The sequence below is a fragment of the Macrotis lagotis genome, chromosome 2, assembly GCF_037893015.1.
Source record: "Macrotis lagotis isolate mMagLag1 chromosome 2, bilby.v1.9.chrom.fasta, whole genome shotgun sequence".
Lineage (NCBI taxonomy): Eukaryota > Metazoa > Chordata > Mammalia > Peramelemorphia > Peramelidae > Macrotis > Macrotis lagotis.
In genome coordinates, this window is record NC_133659.1 from 57,879,354 (window position 1) to 57,898,150 (window position 18,797).

Consider the following 18,797-nt stretch of genomic DNA (forward strand, 5'->3'; position numbering starts at 1 on the left):
CAAACCAACTTCTTTAACACAACTGTGGCACTTAAGGTGAAAGACCCAGAGCTAGAAAGGACCCTGGAGAGCATTCCATCCAATCCACTCATTTTACAAAGAGAAAACCTGAGTCTAGGGAAGTTCGATAACTTTCCCAAGGTCACACAAGCAGCAAATGTCAAAGGCAAAATCTGGAATCATGTACTCTGCCTCCACTGTATCATACCAACTCCACTGGCTAATGCCTCTCTTTCTGGAAATGTCCACTTCCTTCTGCTTCTTAAGATACCACCCTTCTCCAGCTTTGCTTCACCCCCTACTCACTACCTCAATGTCCCTTGTCTTCTTCCATTGATCTAAGAAGAGTATCTCTCCCTAGGTTTGTCCTTGGCTTTCTTCTCTCTTGCTCTGGCAATGCCAACAGAAATTGGAAAGTCTGGAAGAAGAGAGGCTTTAGAAGCACGTAATCTCCTTACTGAAGAGACTAGTCTTCATTTCACTTTAACCATCTCACAGGCATGTATTTAATAAATATTTGTTGAGAATGGAGAGGATAAAGAATTTAGATTGGACCAAGTTTAGTTTGAGGTGCCAATTAAATGTATATACAGATGGAGGTGTCTAACATTCAGTTGTAGATGTAGCAAGAAATTAGGATTGGATACAGAGACAGATCTGGGAGTCATCTGTGGAAAAAGATAACTGATTCCATGGTAGTAAATGAGAACACCAAGTGAGTAAGTGAATCTCAAAAGAGAAGGGGAGAAGGTGGCTAGGTGGCACAGTGGATAGAGCACTGGCCCTGGAGTCAAGAGTACCTGAGTTCAAACCTGGTCTCAGACACTTAATAATTACCTAGCTGTGTGGCCTTGGGCAAGCGATTTAACCCCATTTGCCTTGCAAAAACCTTAAAAAAAGAGAGAGAGAGAAGGGGAAAGACTGGAGGGCAAACATACTGGGCATGTTGAAGATAAAATGTGTACCCCACCAAGATAGCAAAAAAAAAAGTGATTAAAAATTACACCTGAGGAAACACCAGTATCAAACACTTTTAATATCCCCATTTCAGAAATGAGGAAACTGAGGAGTAGAAGAGAAATAGAAGAACTTGCTCAGGGAAAGAAAACCAGTAAGTGTTTGCCTCCAGGTGTGGCACTCTATCCACTGCACCACCGAGTTGTACTACCTTCCAAGTCTGCTGATACAGAGGAAAACCAGAATTAAATAAATGGCAAATAAATCAAGTAAATATTTCTGACAAAATTTGCACACAGAGCATTGCTAGAGTAAAGGATAACTTGGGTTTTAACAGCACATTTACTCAAAAAAGTTAATATATTAAGACTCATCTACCATCTGCTATGTAAAATTTTAGTCTTTCAACTAAATGGATTCTGAAGGAAGAAAGAGATCTACAAAAAAAAAAAACAGAAGAAAGTAAACTGAGTTTGGCGGCCTTGGTAGAAAGAAAAGAAATTTTAAATTATGCAGAGTAATTAATGAACAGAATTTCTTCCAGCAACACCAATGTTAGGAACTCACATGACTAGAGGTGAAAATACACAGGTGGCAGAGGGACAATTACCACAACAAGGAATCATCTTCACCTTGCCTCCAAATACCACACATTCCCTCAGAGGAGATCAGTACAAGAGTGCATCCCTCTCTCCGTCTTAAATGTTGCCTCTACTCCCCAGGGAGGCTGCAGATGACCACAACCTAAGAAGTCCCACCCCAAGCCCTATAACCAGCTGTCCCTGAGAAGACATTCCCCCCCCCAACCCCGCCACCAACACACTCTTGGGCTCACTATTTCTGAACAAGTTCTGTGATAGCTGAGCACAAAAGGGCTACTTTTCTTAAATACAAACTTGAATGGCATATATTATTAGGAAGTTGCCCCAAAACAAAACCCTCAAACATCAAACCCCAAAGCTCCAACCTGCTAGGGTTTTGTTGAATTCTGATTCTACCATTTGACACATTATCCATTCTGCGCAGCAACCAACATCCCTAAGTCACCCCTAGGAATCAATCAGTCAATAAGCAAAACTTATGGACCCAGGAGGTACAGGCTCTGCACTTAGCCCTGGGATACTTTGTTATAAGGTTGTAAGGTTATAAGACATAGCCCTCTCTTGACAGTGGGTCATTCTGGGGCAGCTGGGTGGTGCAGTGGATAGAGCACCAGCCCTGGAGTCAGGAGTACCTGAGTTCAAATCCAGCCTCAGTCACTTAATAATTGCCTAGCTGTGTGGCCTTGGGCAAGCCACTTAAAAAACACAGTGGGCCATTCTAAAACTGCATGAAGTAAACTAAAAGCACTGCAGAAACAAGAGTACAGAAGTCCTGCTCTCATTAATGTACATCCACGGTACTAGTCAACTGCCTGGAGGCACCTCCATCTACTGGCAGCTCTCTGAAGGGCTGGGCCAGAAATAGGAAAAGAGGGTTTGGGGCAGGACACCAAGTACATTGTGATGGGGGAGGAGGGGAAGAGAGGAATGGAGTCTCCACTATGCCTAAGGGAAAGAGCCCAGCATCCGGCTGAGGCCAGTTTTATTGTTCCCAGTCATTTGGGGCAAAGAACCAGGCTGGCAAGCTGCTCAGACTGGAAAAGGCTGAGACACTTTTGCAATCCAGACTCCAAGGAAACCTCCATCAGAGGGGAGGGGGTCAGAGTACAAGCAAGAAAATTCAATAAGAATTTTTTAAAAAAAAAAAAGGCAGAAATAATCAAAGATCTCAGGAAGGAAAAAAAACCCTCAAGATTTTGAACATAAGCAGATCAATAAAGGGTGTATTGGGAAGAACACTTTATAGACTTAGATCAATAAGAGAAATAAATATTATACCTGACAAGAAAAATGAGATCCACAGACTCCTTATTTCTTACCTGACTCTTTGCCTGTTCAATGAATCCAAGGACACGTTGCAGATGTGCTTGGTTGATGAGGGGGCCCATTCTTGTGTCTTCCAGAAGGGGGTCCCCAATCTTTATCTTTTGGGTTTGTTTTACAACTTCCTCTGTGAATTGATCCAGAATTTCTCTTTGCACAAATACTCTGGTGCCATTACAGCAAACCTGGCATAGACAGAGAACAAAACACAGAACAACTGTACAGAAAAAACCAAAACCTTTACATTTTGAAAAACCCTAAATGAAAACAAGAGTTGTTCTTATCCCTGAGAATTTTCAAAAAAAACACATGTCCTTTTCAGACTGAAGCTATTCCACTAGGTGCTTTATTATTTATTTAAGCGGAGATGTTTGTTCAGATACACATTCCTCCTATTCTACTTCCTCATACTGGCTATTTGGAGTTGGTGGATTTTTTGCTTATTTTTTTAAATATTTCATAGTAGTTATCTGGGAGTGGACAATAGTTAGGAATTAAGAATCTATTCCTTCTGGGACATTTTTCTGAAGGAAGACAGTTTTTTGAATTGAAGAGATCAAAGGGCTAATGGAGAGTCAAAATCCAATATAAACCGGGAGAGAAAAAGAGAGCACTCAAATATTCTCTAACCCAGGACAGTGACAAAACTAGCAGATGTGACTGTGGAGCTATTTTAAGTAACCTCTGAAACCTCGTGGCAAATGAGACAAGTGCTACAGGACAAGAAATGAGACAATGACCCAATTTTCACAAGAATAGGCTCTGTGAAGTATAAGCCAATGAGCCTGTCTTTGATTCGTGGCAAAATTCCTGTCCATATTATTATAGGCCTGGTTAACGAATGTCATTAATGTCTAAGAAAGGATGCAGTTGATCACACAGTTCTCCTCATTTCAACAAGAGTAGGTCAAGTCAGAGCAGGTTCATTTCCCCTTTTTGACCAGGTTACAAAACTGAACAACAAGGGTAATGCTGTGATAGAGCTTGGCAAGATTTTAAGAAAAGAATTGACAGGGAAAAAAAAAACCTTCTCATGCTACTTACATGGACTTCCACTTTATGTGGGAAAATGAATTAGACAACAGTGTAATTAAATAGCTTTGGAACTGATTAACTATAATGGTTCCATGGAATCTTCTTGGCACTTTGCTATTTAACATTTTCATTAGTTACTTTGATTGAAAAACATAAATGATATATTTATCCAATTTTCAGATGACACAAAACCAGGAGAGGTAACTAAGGAAGGGACAGTTGGGACCCAAAAAAACCTTGAAACAATAGATGCCATCAAGGATTCAAAAGACTAGGATGTTGAAGAAAGATTAGCTTGGTTCTATTTGACTCCAAAGGGCAAAAAGAGGAATAGGGAGTAAAAGTTATAAATAGCTATAGATATATAGAGAATAAAGTCAGGATGAGAAAAAATTTTCTGAGGAACTATGATGACCCAGAAGTGGAATGGATGCCTCGGAAGACAGTGGATCCCCCCTGACTAGAGACCTTTTATCAAGGCTGGATGACCACGTAATAGAATGTAGAGAAAATTCTAATTGCTCTAAAAGTTGGGATGCTATGGCCTTAGAGTTCTGGTACATTTCTGAGATACTATGATTCTGTGACTTAATCCTATTAAAAATTAACCATTTCACAGCTATTTGTCTCTAAAGTTAAAGCAAATGAACCTTTGGATTTCCTACTCATGTCCCCAGACAGAAGCTTGCTGTACTGTTCTCAGTATAAAACTAAACTCCTTTACATAGGGGGAATGTGTACCTCGCCCTGAGTGAGGAAGTTGGCCATCATTGCTCCATTCACAGCATTCTTGATATCACAGTCTGAGAAGATGATCAGGGGAGATTTGCCTCCAAGCTCCAGGGTGACGGGTTTGACACCTTTCGAGGCCATCTCCATGATCTAACACAGCAAACGTGAGAAATTCAGAAGGTGATCCCTCCTCCCTTGAGGTGCTGGCCTCCTTCCATATATCTCCCACATGTTCTAGTAGTCAGTCCTCTAAACTCACAACTCGTCTGGAGGTAGAATCCCTGGTATCCTTCAAAACCCAGCCCGAGTACCCCCTTCTATGGGAAGACTTTTCCAGGTCCCCTAGCTGCTAGTGTCTACTCTCTGAGATCCCTTCCTTTTATCCTGCATTTATCTTCTACCTACATATTTGCCTGCAGCATTTAACAAGAACTTTTGAGGAACTCTTTTTCAGGACCTAGGCTTACTTAAAATACATCCTTTTCCATTTATTCATTAAACTTTCCAAATTAAGGGGCAGCTAAGCGGCACAGTGGATAGAGCACTGGCCCTGGAGTCAGGACTACCTGAGTTCAAATTTGACTTCAGACACTTAATAATTTCCTAGCTGTGTGGCCTTGGGCAAGCTACTTAACCCCATTGCCTAGCAAAAAAACTAAAAAAAAAAACTTTCTAAATTAGGAAAGAAAAAGAGCTACAGTACTATGCATGAATGGTTTAAAAAGTGCTCTTACAATTACTAGGTGTTGGATGGGCTGGAGGTGAGAGCACATATTAAGGTGGGAAAAGAAGGCGGTTTATCTAAAAAATGTATTTTTAAAACTCTTTCTTCTTGGGTCCCAGCTTAAAAGTAACAAGCCACTAAATACTACAGGGTAACAGTTTACCCTCTGAAATAGTAAACTTGTCCTCTGACAAAGTTTGCTGACTGCCTACCTTCATAGCATTAGAGAAGCCTAGATTCCCAATACAAACTAAAAAAAAAAAATTTTAAATCGGTGAAAAAGCACTTAGAAAATATGCTGGGGCAGCCAGATGGCACAGTGCTAGAACACAGCCCTGGAGTCAGGAGGACCTGAGTTCAAATCCAAGTGACCTTGGGCAAGTCACTTAACACCATAGTCTTGCAAAACCCCAAAATAAATAAATAGATTTTTTTTTTTAGATTTTTGCAAGGCAAATGGGGTTAAGTGGCTTGCTCAAGGCCACACAGCTAGGTAATTATTTCTGAGACCGGATTTGAACCCAGGTACTCTTGACTCCAGGGCCGGTGCTTTATCCACTATGACACCTAGTCACCCCATAAATAGATTTTTAAAAAAAGAAAACATGTTAAGTTGGAGAGACCACAGCATCTAATTACTCTGACGAATGCGGTAGTGGAGTCCCTGCTGCCCAAACATCCTTTTTAAGTACCTTCTTGCCAGTGGGCACACTCCCAGTGAAAGAAACTTTGGCCACATCAGGATGCTGGCAAAGAAATTGGCCGGTAGCAGCCCCACCTTGCACTACATTGAAGAGTCCAGGAGGCACCCCTGCTTCAGTATAGATTTCAGCCAACAGTAATGCCGACACGGGGGTGAAGGGAGAAGGCTTAAAGATCATGGCATTACCTGCATATCAAGCAGAGGACAGTCCTGGTTAAGAAGGTTTAACAGAGAATGCTAATGTTAATTTCCCTTCCACATTTGACTTTTCTTCCACATTGGCTCTGTCCATGTAGTTCACTCCCCTCAAAAAGCACAACTCTCCCCCTATCGACTCCCCTCACTAATTAGTATCAATATGAGGAGATGGCTCAAAATAGAAATCAAAGGAATAACATTTCAACAGATATCCCCAACTAATGTTTTACATCTGTTTTGTCCATACATTTCTCTAAAGAAAACTGTGATTCCTTCCCTCCAGATAACTTTTAAAACCATCTGTCACACTAAATGTCTCTTACTTTCTCAACTCCATCGTTGTCTTACCCTCTGCAATCTGATGGCCTTCTGACCTTATCAATCAACAGAAATTACTCTCTGGGTAATTCTTACTTGCCAAATCCAACAGCCCTTTCTCAGTTTCTTAGTCTTTTTGACCGCTCTGTAGCAAGTGGTGCTGGTGCCCACCCCCTTTTGGACACCTTCTTCTTATCTTCTCCATCTTCCTTGCAAATCTTCATCCTATTCATTTCTCCCCTTCCACCACCCAATGGATATGTGCACATCTGTAGTGGGTCCTCTTCTCTTATCTCACTAAAGTCTCTTCTGGTGACCCCATTAGCTCCCATGGTTTCAACTCCCACCTCCATGGTGAAGACTTCTACATTTGTATAATCCTAGACCATCAACTGTAATTCCCATTGATATATCAAATTCCAAATGTCTAAACTTTCCCCTTCCTCTTAACTCTTCAATTTATCACTGGAGCATTCTTCTACTTTTCTATCATTTGGCATATGGGCACTGGAGAGGAAGCTCTCAATATGGGCACCAGTTCCCCCATTGACTGAGTTACATATAGTAAGTAAATATTCAATAAGAATCTATTTATTTAACTTGAATCTGTTGTAATGTCTCCAAACTTACCACAAGCCAAAGCTGGAGCAGACTTCCAACTAGCAATCTGGAAAGGGTAGTTCCATGCTCCAATTCCAACACATATCCCCAGAGGTTCCCGTATGGTATATCCAAAGGATCCACCAGGCAGCTGGACATGCTCACCTAAGGAGATACACAAAAGGGAAGATAAAACTCTTTTCTCTTTCAAAAGTACAACCCTGTTCTCCCCAAATAAACATCTCCTTGGTCAAACCATCTCCCTGATGTTCCCCAAGAATAACAACAGATTCATTCCTGATACACTATTTCTTTCCTCTTGTGTTGCTCTAGTCCACATCGGAGTCTAACTCTCCACTTAATTAAATCCCACCCATCTTTCAAAGTCTAGTTCAATTCTCGCATCACCTATGATAATTCTAATCTACATGAATCGCTTTCCTTGTTGACTCCATATGATATTTTGTATGTGAACATGAATATATGGACATGAATAAATGTGTGAATCTACAAACCTATGTACAAGTGCACATACACACAAATATACATAAACACCAGGAGAGAGGTTTTAAAAAGGGAAGACAGAACTACATACATGCTGGAACAAAAAAAGTCTGTCTTTTCCTTATTTCAGAATGTAAAACTTGTCTTTCCAATAAGATTACAAAATTCTTATTAGCAGGAACTGTAATATATTCACCACTTTTGTATCTTACATAATTCCAATCACATAGTGAGTAAACAATAAATACTTCACAGAATACTGAATCTCCTTGGTAACAATGGTTAACTTCCTCACACCCCATAAGGTTGAAATGGGTACAGGATTCAGATATATAGGGTGATACCATAGCTCTATAGAGAGGGGAGAAGTTTATGACCAAACAAGAGACAGAAAACAATATAAACTGCAAAATGGATGATTTCAACTATATTAAATTAAAAAGGTTTTGCACAAATAAAACCAATGCAGCCAAGATTCTAAGGAATGAAGAAAGCATGTTATCTGCCTGTTACTGATAAAGGACTCATTTCTAAAAAGATAGAGAACGGAATCTAATTTATAAGATTACAAGTCATTCTCCAACTGATAAATGGTCCAAAGATATTGAATGGGTAGTTTTCATATGAAGAAATTAAAGCTATCTCTAGTTATATGAAAAAATGCTCCAAATCATTATTGATAAGAGAAATACAAATTAAAACAACTCTGGGTACCACCTTACACCCATAAGATTGGCTGAGATGACAAAAAAGGAAAATGATCAATAATGAAGAGGATGTAGGAAAACTGGAACACTATTGCACTGTTGGTAGAGTTGTGTACTGATCCATTCTGGAGAACAATCTGGAACCATGCCCAAAGGGCAATAAAACTGTGCAAATCCTTTGATCCAGCAATGCCAATACTAGGTCAGGATCCCAAAAAAGGTCATTAAAAAAAAGAAAATATGCACAAAATGTTCATAGCAGCTCTTTTTGTAGTGGCAAAAAAATTGGAAATTAAGGGTATGTACAAAAATTGGGGAATGACTAAACAAGTTATGATACATGAATGTTATGGAGTACTATAGTTCTCTAAGACATCAGCAACAACTGGACTTTAGAAAAACATGGAAATATTTGCATGAACTGATTCTGAGTTAAGTGAGCAGGACCACAAGAATACTTTACATATTAACAACAATACTGCGAGATAATCAATCATGACGGACACAGCTCCTCTCAGCAGTTCAGTGATCAAGGATAATCCTGAGAGACTTCTTATAGAAAATGCCATCCAGGGAAAAACCTATGGAGTCTAAATGCAGAACAAAGCATACTATGGTAACTTTTTCAAACTTCTTTTATGTTTTTTCTTTCTTTCTCATGATTTTTTTGTCCTTAATTCTAATTCTTTTTTTCACAATATGACTAATACAGAAATATGTTAAATGCAATTGTACATGTACAACTTCCATTGGATTGTTCAATGACAATGGGAAGGAGGGAGGTAAGGAAAGGTGGTAGAAAAACTTGCAAATGGATGAATGGTGAAAACTACTTTTGCATGTAATTGAGAAAAAATAATAAAAGAAAAAACAAAAACAAAACAAAGGTTCATTTCAATAATCCTCATTTCAAAATCCAGCTAATCATTCTTGAATTAAACAGAAGGGGTCACTGGAATATGAAGAAGGAAGCTGATTTATTCAAATGTCTTCAATGAGTAAAGAGAAGAATGAGGAAGGGCATTGCAGATGCTAAGTCTGAGGATTCTTTTACTCATAACTAGCAAAACAATTGTTAGCACTTTCCTGTTCATTCAGTCAAACTGACCTGGTCAGTCAGTCAAAAAGTATTCAGAGAACACAGTTCACTATATTAGAAACTAAATCTAATAAGTTTTCAGAGTTCAATGCAATGGGCCAGAGCATAGGAGACACCAATTTGAAATCACTAAACCAGAGAAGGGTTTCTCCAAATAAAGTTGAAACCTTAATTCTCATGTTAATTTATTCCAGAGTTACCATTTGAGACCCAGTACCTGGTCAACAGCATGATCTTACCTGCCATAGAAGAAGCCAAGCCTGCAAAGTACTCTAAGCACTGCCAAGAAGTATCAATATCTAATCGAGCCTCAAAAATAGATTTTCCATTGTTGATGCTCTCCACAGCCGCTATTTCATCCTTCCGTTCCTTCAAATAATAAAGAAAAAACAGATTAAAAGCATATCACTAAGTGTACTCATTGTCAAATTATGTAAAATAAACAAGATGTCTAGTTTTTACAATGAAAAAAGCTGTCCTTGGAAGAGAATTTTTTAAAAGTGATAATAATGACTAAGAGAAAAAATAGACTCAACTATTATCGAACAAGTTCCTCCTGTCAAATACTTGTGGAACTGACATCAAATTCAAAATTTCATTTTAGGGCCAATTAGGAAGAGAAAAGTTAATAGGAAGAAATCTATCCATATCATCTATGTATATACATGTGTATACGCACACAAACATATTCTATGAAAATAGTTAGAAAAAAAATTTTTTTTAGGTTTTTGCAAGGCAAATTGGGTTAAGTGGCTTGCCCAAGATCACACAGCTAGGTAATTAGTAAGTGCCTGATGCCAGATTTGAACTAGGTATTCCTGACTCTAGGGCCAGTGCTCTATCCACTGCGTCATCTAGCCGCCCCCATGTTAGAGAATTTAAAAAATAAATCCCCTGGCATGCAACTGGCATCGCAATATTCATAACTATTAATCCCTTGAATTCCATCAAAAGGACTTCTGTAGGTACCTGGTCCCAAATATCCCTTTGGAATCCTTTGTCTACCCAGTTTACTTCAACAACTCCCCAAGGATAGAAAGAAATATAAAAAGGAAAGTAACAAAAATGATAACTTTTTGAAAAACAGGTCCTTGAAGAAAACACTTAAAAGAAAGTGATTTGTCTAAAAAGAAAAAGTGGCTTTGGCACTGGAATAGATATGGTGCAACAGAAAAATGCTTGAAGATGGACTGGATAAATGAGGTAGCTCTCCATTGGCCTTTGTTGTTATGACTGTAGTACCATTTTGACTCACAGGAAGATAACATCATTGAAAAACCCTAATATTAAGGAAAATACTTGGGATCATTACAGAATTCTACCATTTTGTGCAGACTTTAATCTACATATTCAATTCTTGGCCCAACTCATCTTCCTACTGCAATATTTGCCCAAAATATATGTATTGATGGAAGAAGTCTATAGCTTGTAATCCACTGATATGAAAGAGTCTGACAAGGGGAATTCTTCATTCACTGGTTTCTCAGTGTGGATGATTAGACCAAGCTCTTGAGTGACTCTGGTTGTCATTTAGGAGACCCAGCAATATGACTGAATCAGATAATCCAAACAGTGCCATTTGCAAACAAGAGCATCTGAAGGACATCATGGAATCTCTCTCACATGCCCCCATGACAGTGGTCAATACCATCAATGAGCAGATTTTCTTATTTTAGGATCTGTTGCTCCAAATAGTGATAGCATCACTGAATAAAGGCAAGTCTATCATCACATTCTTCAAAGACTCTTCTATGATTGACATATGCATGCTTACATTTTGTAGGAGAGATCTTAAGGAGGTTTTTTTAATCTGTTGAATAAATTGCTTTTTTACAGTCAACAAACTGTAAGCATTTATATTAAATAATACTATATTTTATATTAGTCACATCTTTCAATCAACACATGATGTGGTTCATTGTATAACACTATTTAAAAAATGCCTATGATACCTTTAACAAGACTGTTCCTGATTGATGTGTGGATTATTTTCTGAGAAGCTTTGGTAGAGATGAGAAAGTGGCCATATAAGCTGATGGTTATTAATAGTCTTAAAGTTAGTTCCCTTAAAGTTACCCATCTTCTTTTTCCTACTGACTTTAAAACTTGAAAGAAATCTTCCAGTCCTGGTTTCTTAGTTGAAATATGGCACTAAATGGAAGACTACTATCAATTACCTTCCATTGTAAACAAGCATGTTGGTGCACTGGTTTATAAATCCATCTATTCTAAGTCTGGTTAGTAAAATTCAATGTGGCAGCAATGAATTGTGTTAATTGATAAAAATAAAGAATTTTTGGACCAGTAAAGCTAAGGCCTCAATATCCCTAAAATAGCTGGAATAAAAAAATAATATACATGTTAAAAGTTTAAAATGTAGAAAGATAAAATTAGTGACTGGGTGTAGGGTTTTTTGGTTTTATTTTGGAAAGGACAAGAAGCAAAAGATAGAGGCGAAGAAAAAAGATGAATTAACTTTCTGACTTAAAGGTTAATGAGACATTAGAAATATTTCCCAGGAGAGGCTGAGAAGCTTCATTCTCTCTCTAGATTTTTTTAAATGAGTTTACAACTCTCTTTTGACATTGTTTCAAATCAATCTGCCCAGAGAGAATGGTTATTAATCGTTTTGATGTAACAAACCAAGAAGTATCTGCATGTTTCAAAGTTCCTCTCATCCTCCAAAAAGGACTGGGGATCTGGATGAACGCCCCAGGGACAATTCAGAAGGCCATTCATTACAGAATCAAAAGAAGCTTTCACTCTCTTAAGACATAAAGGTTCCAGGCTAGGTGGCGAAGTGGATAGAGTACCGACCCTGGAGTCAGGAGTACCTGAATTCAAATCCGACCTCATACACTTAATAATTACCTAGCTGTGTGACCTTGGGCAAGCCACTTAACCCCATTTGCCTTGCAAAAACATTAAAAAAAAAAAGACATAAAGGTTCCCAGACCTCACCCACTACAGAGAGAGCAAAACTCTCTACTACCAGGTTCCTAATACTGTTTTGTAAAATATTACACTATTAATGTTTTGTAAAATGTTACACCTAATACTGTTTTGCAAAAGGTCATCCCATATAAAAATATACTTCTGCAACAGCAAGTAAAACAAAATTATTTGTAATATGAAATTCTCTTCCATGGTAATGCAATGTTCTCCTTATCAACCTCCCTCATTCTTTTCATTCTTCAACAGTGAGTTCTTGATTAATCCAATAACCACTTCCACTCAACCAGTTCTAATACTCTCCACTGTATTGTCTGAACAGCACTGGAGAATCTGATGTTTGTTTTTCACATCTTACCCTTCTACCTCCCCTCAGGCAGGCCCAAAATCTTTTGCAAGGGAATAATGAAAACACACAGTTAATTTGAAAGATGTGTCGGAATAGCATGCTCCCTTGATAATGAACCCAAGATTCTGATACTAGTTTAACTCATAGATCAACAAAAGCCCAATCCTAGTGGATTTGGAAAGTTCTTGAAAAAAGAACTAATCATTTCCCTTTGATTCATCTTATAATGAACACCAATATTACTTCTGTTTTCAACAATTCTCTTGTCTCCAAAAGTGCTGCTGAGATCTGTTGGGTTATTTTTTTTAACACTGTTAGTCTAATTTTGAAGCTTTTCTTCCTTGTGGCATGCTATTCAGAGAAATCTCTAAAGGCTGTTCTAACAGACTCCTTCCTTTCCTTACAGAAATTTCAATTTCCTCTTCCTTGCTTTCAACACATCAGCTGTTATAATTTCTCCCATGTACAATTCCCCTTTGAGCCTTAGCTTTCTGTTACCATTCATTCCTACCCTCTCTTACTATACCTGAAGAAGTCCTACAGCTAACAGGAATCAAGGCTACCCTTTGTCCTTCCCTTCAAATGTCTACAAACACATTTAGGAATACTGGTGGACAAACAAGGAGCACAAAAGAACAGGGTTATAGGCTCAATCATGGCTGTTAATGATCAATAATGATCAATATTGCAAATAACAAGAACTGAGCTTCTCTCGCCAATTTTATTTACTCAATTTATAAAAATGGACTCTGGGGGCGGCTAGGTGACACTGGGGTGGCTAGAAACCTAGCCCTGGAGTCAGGAATACCTGAATTCAAATCCAGCCTTAGACACTTAATAATTACCTAGCTGTGTGGCCTTGGGTAAGCCACTTAACCCCATTGCCTAAAAAAAAAAAACAACAAAAAAAAACCGGACTCTGGCATTCTAATAGATGAAAGAATAATTGTCAACTATAATAAGGAAAACAGGAGCCTAAGTAGTACATTTAAATTCATTTTAAAGTATTTGGAAAGGTCACTAGTCTATAATGACCATGATCAAAATGCCACTCAGATTCCTTATCATGGTGTGGAGAGGACCCAGGATTGTTACAGGCTTTCCCAGGGGATCATAACCTGTAGTGGATCTTAACAAAACAAAAAGATTTCTAGACCTATGAGTTTAGAGAGACTCAGCAATGAAATGGCCACCAAGGTGATGACTAGTTTTTGGCTGAGGAAAATTATTTCTACATGATCAGCAAGCTCCTAAAGAAAATATCCCATCATTTTGAATACTATATAAAGCAAATCAAGCCAAGAGTCCTTAATATCTAGAAAATTGGCACAAGGATGTGAAGAATGGAAAGATATGTAAATCTCATAGACTCAGGGAGGTCAGGGAAAAAACTTAGGACCACTGAGGGTTCAGTGGACTTAAGAGGGAAGGAGAGAAGATCATAAAACAATATAAAAAGTAAACAAACTACAAGGATGAATTGCTGTCAAATGAAGATAAACCAAGTTGCTAATAGAAATTATTAAATTATGACCTTTTATAACCCTACATGATCAGCTAAGTTAGGCAGATAGAGCTTCCTCCCAAACTATACTATACAAGTCAAGTGATTTCATGTTAAAGTCAAGGCATCATAAAAAACAACTGAACAGTTCAAGGGTAACTTTTTAAAGGGGAGAGTCCTCTAAGGAGGAATAAAACCAACATACCCTAATTATCCTGGCAGCTTCTAGAAGGATTTGGGAACGCTCCATGCCTGACTTTTTCCTCCATATTTTAAAAGCAGCTTTTGCACTCTGAACTGCCAAATCGACTTCCTTTTCTCCAGAACAAAGGAAAGTAGCTATTACTCGGCCTAAAATGGGAATAAAAAGAAGAGATATTTCTAATGAAGACAGTTCTGCAGGCCATTTAGTCAGTGCCAGGCCTGAAACTGGGAACACTTAAGTTCAAATCCAGCCTCAGATGTTCCTTAACTGGATAACCCTAGGCAAGTCACTGCACCTCTGTCTCAGTTTCCACAACTGTAAAATGAGGATAATAACATCTACCTCTCAGAGTTTTAATGAGGGCCAAATGAGATGTTTAATAAGTGCTTAGCACAGGATGCTTTCCTTCATTTCCGCCCCCATCAGTCTTTCAATACCATCAGAACAAAGAGCTTATAAGTATGCAGAATTGCAACAATTAATCCTATCCTTTACAGTAGGATTGTCAAATAGAAATGGGGTCAAAATATAACACACTTAGAAAACTACATATTAACATTATCTATGTTCCACTGACTTTTATTTATTTAGCTATGTTTCCAGTTACATCTTTAATTTTTTTTAGGGGTTTTTTTTTTGCAAGGCAAATGGGGTTAAGTGGCTTGCCCAAGGCCACACAGCTAGGTAATTATTAAGTGTCTGAGGCCGGATTTGAACTCGGGTACCCCTGACTCCAGGGCCGGTGCTCTATCACTGCACCACCTAGCTGCCCAATCTTTAATTATTTTAAAATATTTTTTATTATTTTTTAATTTGATTATTTTAATTATTTTTTCCACTTTTTAATTATTTTAAATATTTCTCAATTACATCTATTTCTTAGCAAGTCAATTTTTAATTATTTTAAATGTTTCTCAATTACATCTGTTTCTTTGCAAGTCAGTTTGACACCTAAGTTTTTCCTAAATCCTCCCCATCCCTCTCAGGTTCCACTTCTGGTCAACTCTGCTTTATACTTCCTTCTAAGTAACTTACTCTATTAAACAGATATTAATGGGGATTGGGCAAATTAGGCTACCAGTCTCATCTAAACTTTGCATCTCCTCTCCAGGCCACTGAAGCTGCAAGTTCAGCAAACAGTGTTTGTTTAATAAAGATTTTAAAAACTGATTCCCAACAAAAATTGCATAATCTTTGCGGCCAAAAAAAAACTGTCTGGGGGCACAAAAGGTGGGAATCACAGATAATTATGCTTCCAAGTACTTCTGATGCATTCTTCTGCCCTTCAAATGAGATTGCGGATGTAGAATGTCTTGTAAACCTTAAAGTTCTATGTAAATGGTAACTATGGCAAGATGTACTTTGGCCAAACCAAAACTTGGGATTCCCCCTTTCTAACCAGGGTCAAGGAGAGAACTCTGTCCCAATCCTTTGCTAATTCAGCTCATTCTCCCACCCACCACCCTGTGACAAGGGTTATATCGGGCTTGTGGGACCCCGGAAGGACACCTAGGAAGAAGGTGGGCCCAAGAACTGATCTGTGCGACCCTGGGCCAAGTCACTTAACCTTAGCTGTCTTTATCTGAAAAGGGGAGGATTAACACGAATATCATCTACCTGTGAAGACACAATAAAGCATCTAGTGTGTTATAACCCTGAAATCCACATTATAACATGCTGGCTATTACATCATCATCTCATCATCATCATCATCATAGTCCCAGGGCTGAGGGTCATGACCATGGGAGCGCGGACCACCTACTCTTTAAGAATCCTTAAAAACCAGACTAGTCGAGAACCTTGTGGTGGGCGGGAAGCAGAGCCCGGTGGGGCCAGAGGTCACCGGTCCCCCCTCTGCTCTCTCCTCCCTCCTTCCCCCTCCCCGCCCGCCCCGCGCACTCACCCGTGGCCGGCTCCAAGGCCTCCTCGGATCCGGCGCCGTCGGCGGGCTGCACCCGGCTCCCGCCGCGGTAATTGAGGGGCTTCGACACGGAGAAGCTGCCGGTGTTCATGGCGGCGCGGCCGGGCGGCAGGAGCGCTCGGAGGGCGGCGGCCGGGCGGGCTCGGAGGCACAGCATGGGGGCGGCGTAGCGGGGAGGCCGCAGCCGAAGGGGCCCCGCCCCGCGACGTCTTGCTGACGTCCGTGAGGCTCCGCCCCCTGACGGCCCGGGGGGGGACGGTCCGAGAGGCTCCGCCCCCTGGCGGCGGGGGGGGGGCGGTCCGCGAGGCTCCGTCCCCTGACGGCCCGGGGGCGCGGTCCGAGAGGCTCCGCCCCCTGGCGACCCGGGGTGGGGCGCGGTCCGCGAGGCTCCGCCCCCTGACGGCCCGGGGGCGCGGTCCGCGAGGCTCCGCCCCCTGACGGCCCGGGGGCGTGGTCCGAGAGGCTCCGCCCCTGGCGGCCGGGCCCCGGGGGGGGGGGGGGGGGGGCGGTCCGCGAGGCCAGACTGTATCAGTGCGGCTCTGAGGAGGGAAGAGGGAAGAAGGGGAGGGAGCAAAGAAGAAAGCGGGGCGGCATTTCTTACAGGCCTATTCTGTGCTCCACAGGCTGGGGGTACAACAGCGCTCACAGGAAGCTTTGGTGCCAGTCGCCCGGAGCAACCCCGTGGTCTTTGGGGTTCGGTTCCTCCGATGAGACCCCTACTCATGAGGGGGACTTTGGCGATGACAGCTCCCGTTCCTGTAACCCCTGCAAGGGCAGAGTCAAGTTGCATGCCCAGGGGCGCTGCTTGCCCAGGCTGCAGGGCTGTGGCTTGGCCCCTAGACTCTTGGGGTGACGCTGTCTGGCAGTCAAGTGGTTTGACTGGGCCGCCCCATCCTTGTGGACAAAGCCCCGGCTGCTTCCGTTCATTCTTAGGCCCCAGGATTTGCATGGACTGATGCTGAGTGAGATGAGCAGAACCAGAAAAACACTGTGCACCCCAACAGCAACATGGGGGTGATGTTCAACCTGGATTAATAATAATAATAATAATAATAATAATAATAATAATAATAATGGAAAAAATTCTTAGGCCCCAGGAGGGCAGAGGCACTGCTGTTTTTAAATGTGCATCTCCTAAGGTCTCCTTGACACAAATTAAAGAACATTGTCTCTGGAGTGAGAAGACCTAAGTTCAATTCGCCATCTCTGACATTTTTTGGTATGTGAAGTACTTTAAGCCTGAATTTTCTTCTCTATGAAATGAGATTGACTTGCTTAGTCATGTCAAACCCCATAAAGACCAAACTGTCCATAGGGTTTTCTAGGCAAAGATACAAGAATGGTTTACCATTTCCTTCTCCGATGGATTAAGACAAACAGAAGGGCAGCAAAGTGGCATAGCAGATAGAGCACCATCGTTGGAGTCAGGAGGACAGGAGTTCATATCCAGCCTCAGATGCTTAGCTCTTACTAGCTATGTGACTTTGGGCAAGTCACTTAACCCTGATTGCCTCACATCCAAGACCATCTCCAGCCATCCTGATTCGTATCTGGCCACTGGACCCAGATGGCTCAGAAGGAGAGTTCAATTCAAGTGCTTGACATGGCATCATCTCCATAATGTTTTGGTCAGCTTTGAAAATGGACAAATATGAGACAAACAGAAGTTAAGGAGCTTGTCCAGGATCACACAATCAGTGTCTGAGGTCAGATTTGGACTCGTCGTCCTGATTCCAAGTCCAACCATCTATCCACTGAGTCATCTAGCTACCTTCTTTGGCTTATACACTATTAAAACCATATAACTCTATGGCCACTTTTAGTCCTATACCTATGATCCTAAGGACAGAGTCTAATATATAAGGAGTGTAGTGAATAGTGCTGGATGTGGAGTTTAAAAATACCTGAGACTGAATCTTGCTCAGGCATTAGATAGCTGCTTTCTTTAGATTCTGAGGTCTTGGACAGTTTTTACCTTTCTCTTTGAATTCCCAGCCCTTAGCATTGTCTTTGGCTAATAAAAGCACTCTTAACATCCTATCCCTCAGTATTAGTTTCCACTCCTCCTTAATCATTTTTTGTTCTTTCCCTCCTAAAAATGGTTCTTGTTAGGAGAAACAGAAGCAAAATATAAATTGATTAACTTCCTCAATCATTTCCATTATATTATTCACCCCAAGCAATAGACCTATTCCTTTTTAAATCTTCCTCAATCCAACATTCTTTAAAAAAAAATATCCGCCATCAAATTCAGTTCATTTAGTATTGCTGACACTATTTTTAAATGATCTTGTGGTAATCTATATTATGTGACATTGCTTCGATTTTATGGATGTTGTTTGCTGAGTTCCCTGTCCATCATTC

At 40.4% G+C, this 18,797-nt stretch overlaps 1 protein-coding gene across 1 annotated transcript in view; it reads right to left on the bottom strand.

The window, feature by feature from the left end:
- The window catches only part of ALDH9A1 (aldehyde dehydrogenase 9 family member A1), a 32,065-nt gene extending 15,406 nt beyond the window's left edge, over positions 1-16,659 (bottom strand). Inside the window, exons 1-7 of the mRNA XM_074221880.1 lie at positions 16,416-16,659; positions 14,513-14,658; positions 9,742-9,871; positions 7,223-7,357; positions 6,066-6,262; positions 4,659-4,799; positions 2,879-3,067 (exon numbers count right to left, since the gene is read on the bottom strand). Of these exons, the coding sequence (XP_074077981.1) occupies positions 2,879-3,067; positions 4,659-4,799; positions 6,066-6,262; positions 7,223-7,357; positions 9,742-9,871; positions 14,513-14,658; positions 16,416-16,590 (1,113 nt within the window). The 5' untranslated portion in view covers positions 16,591-16,659. The remainder of the gene's footprint in view (positions 1-2,878; positions 3,068-4,658; positions 4,800-6,065; positions 6,263-7,222; positions 7,358-9,741; positions 9,872-14,512; positions 14,659-16,415) is intronic.
- Positions 16,660-18,797: the final 2,138 nt, after the last annotated feature.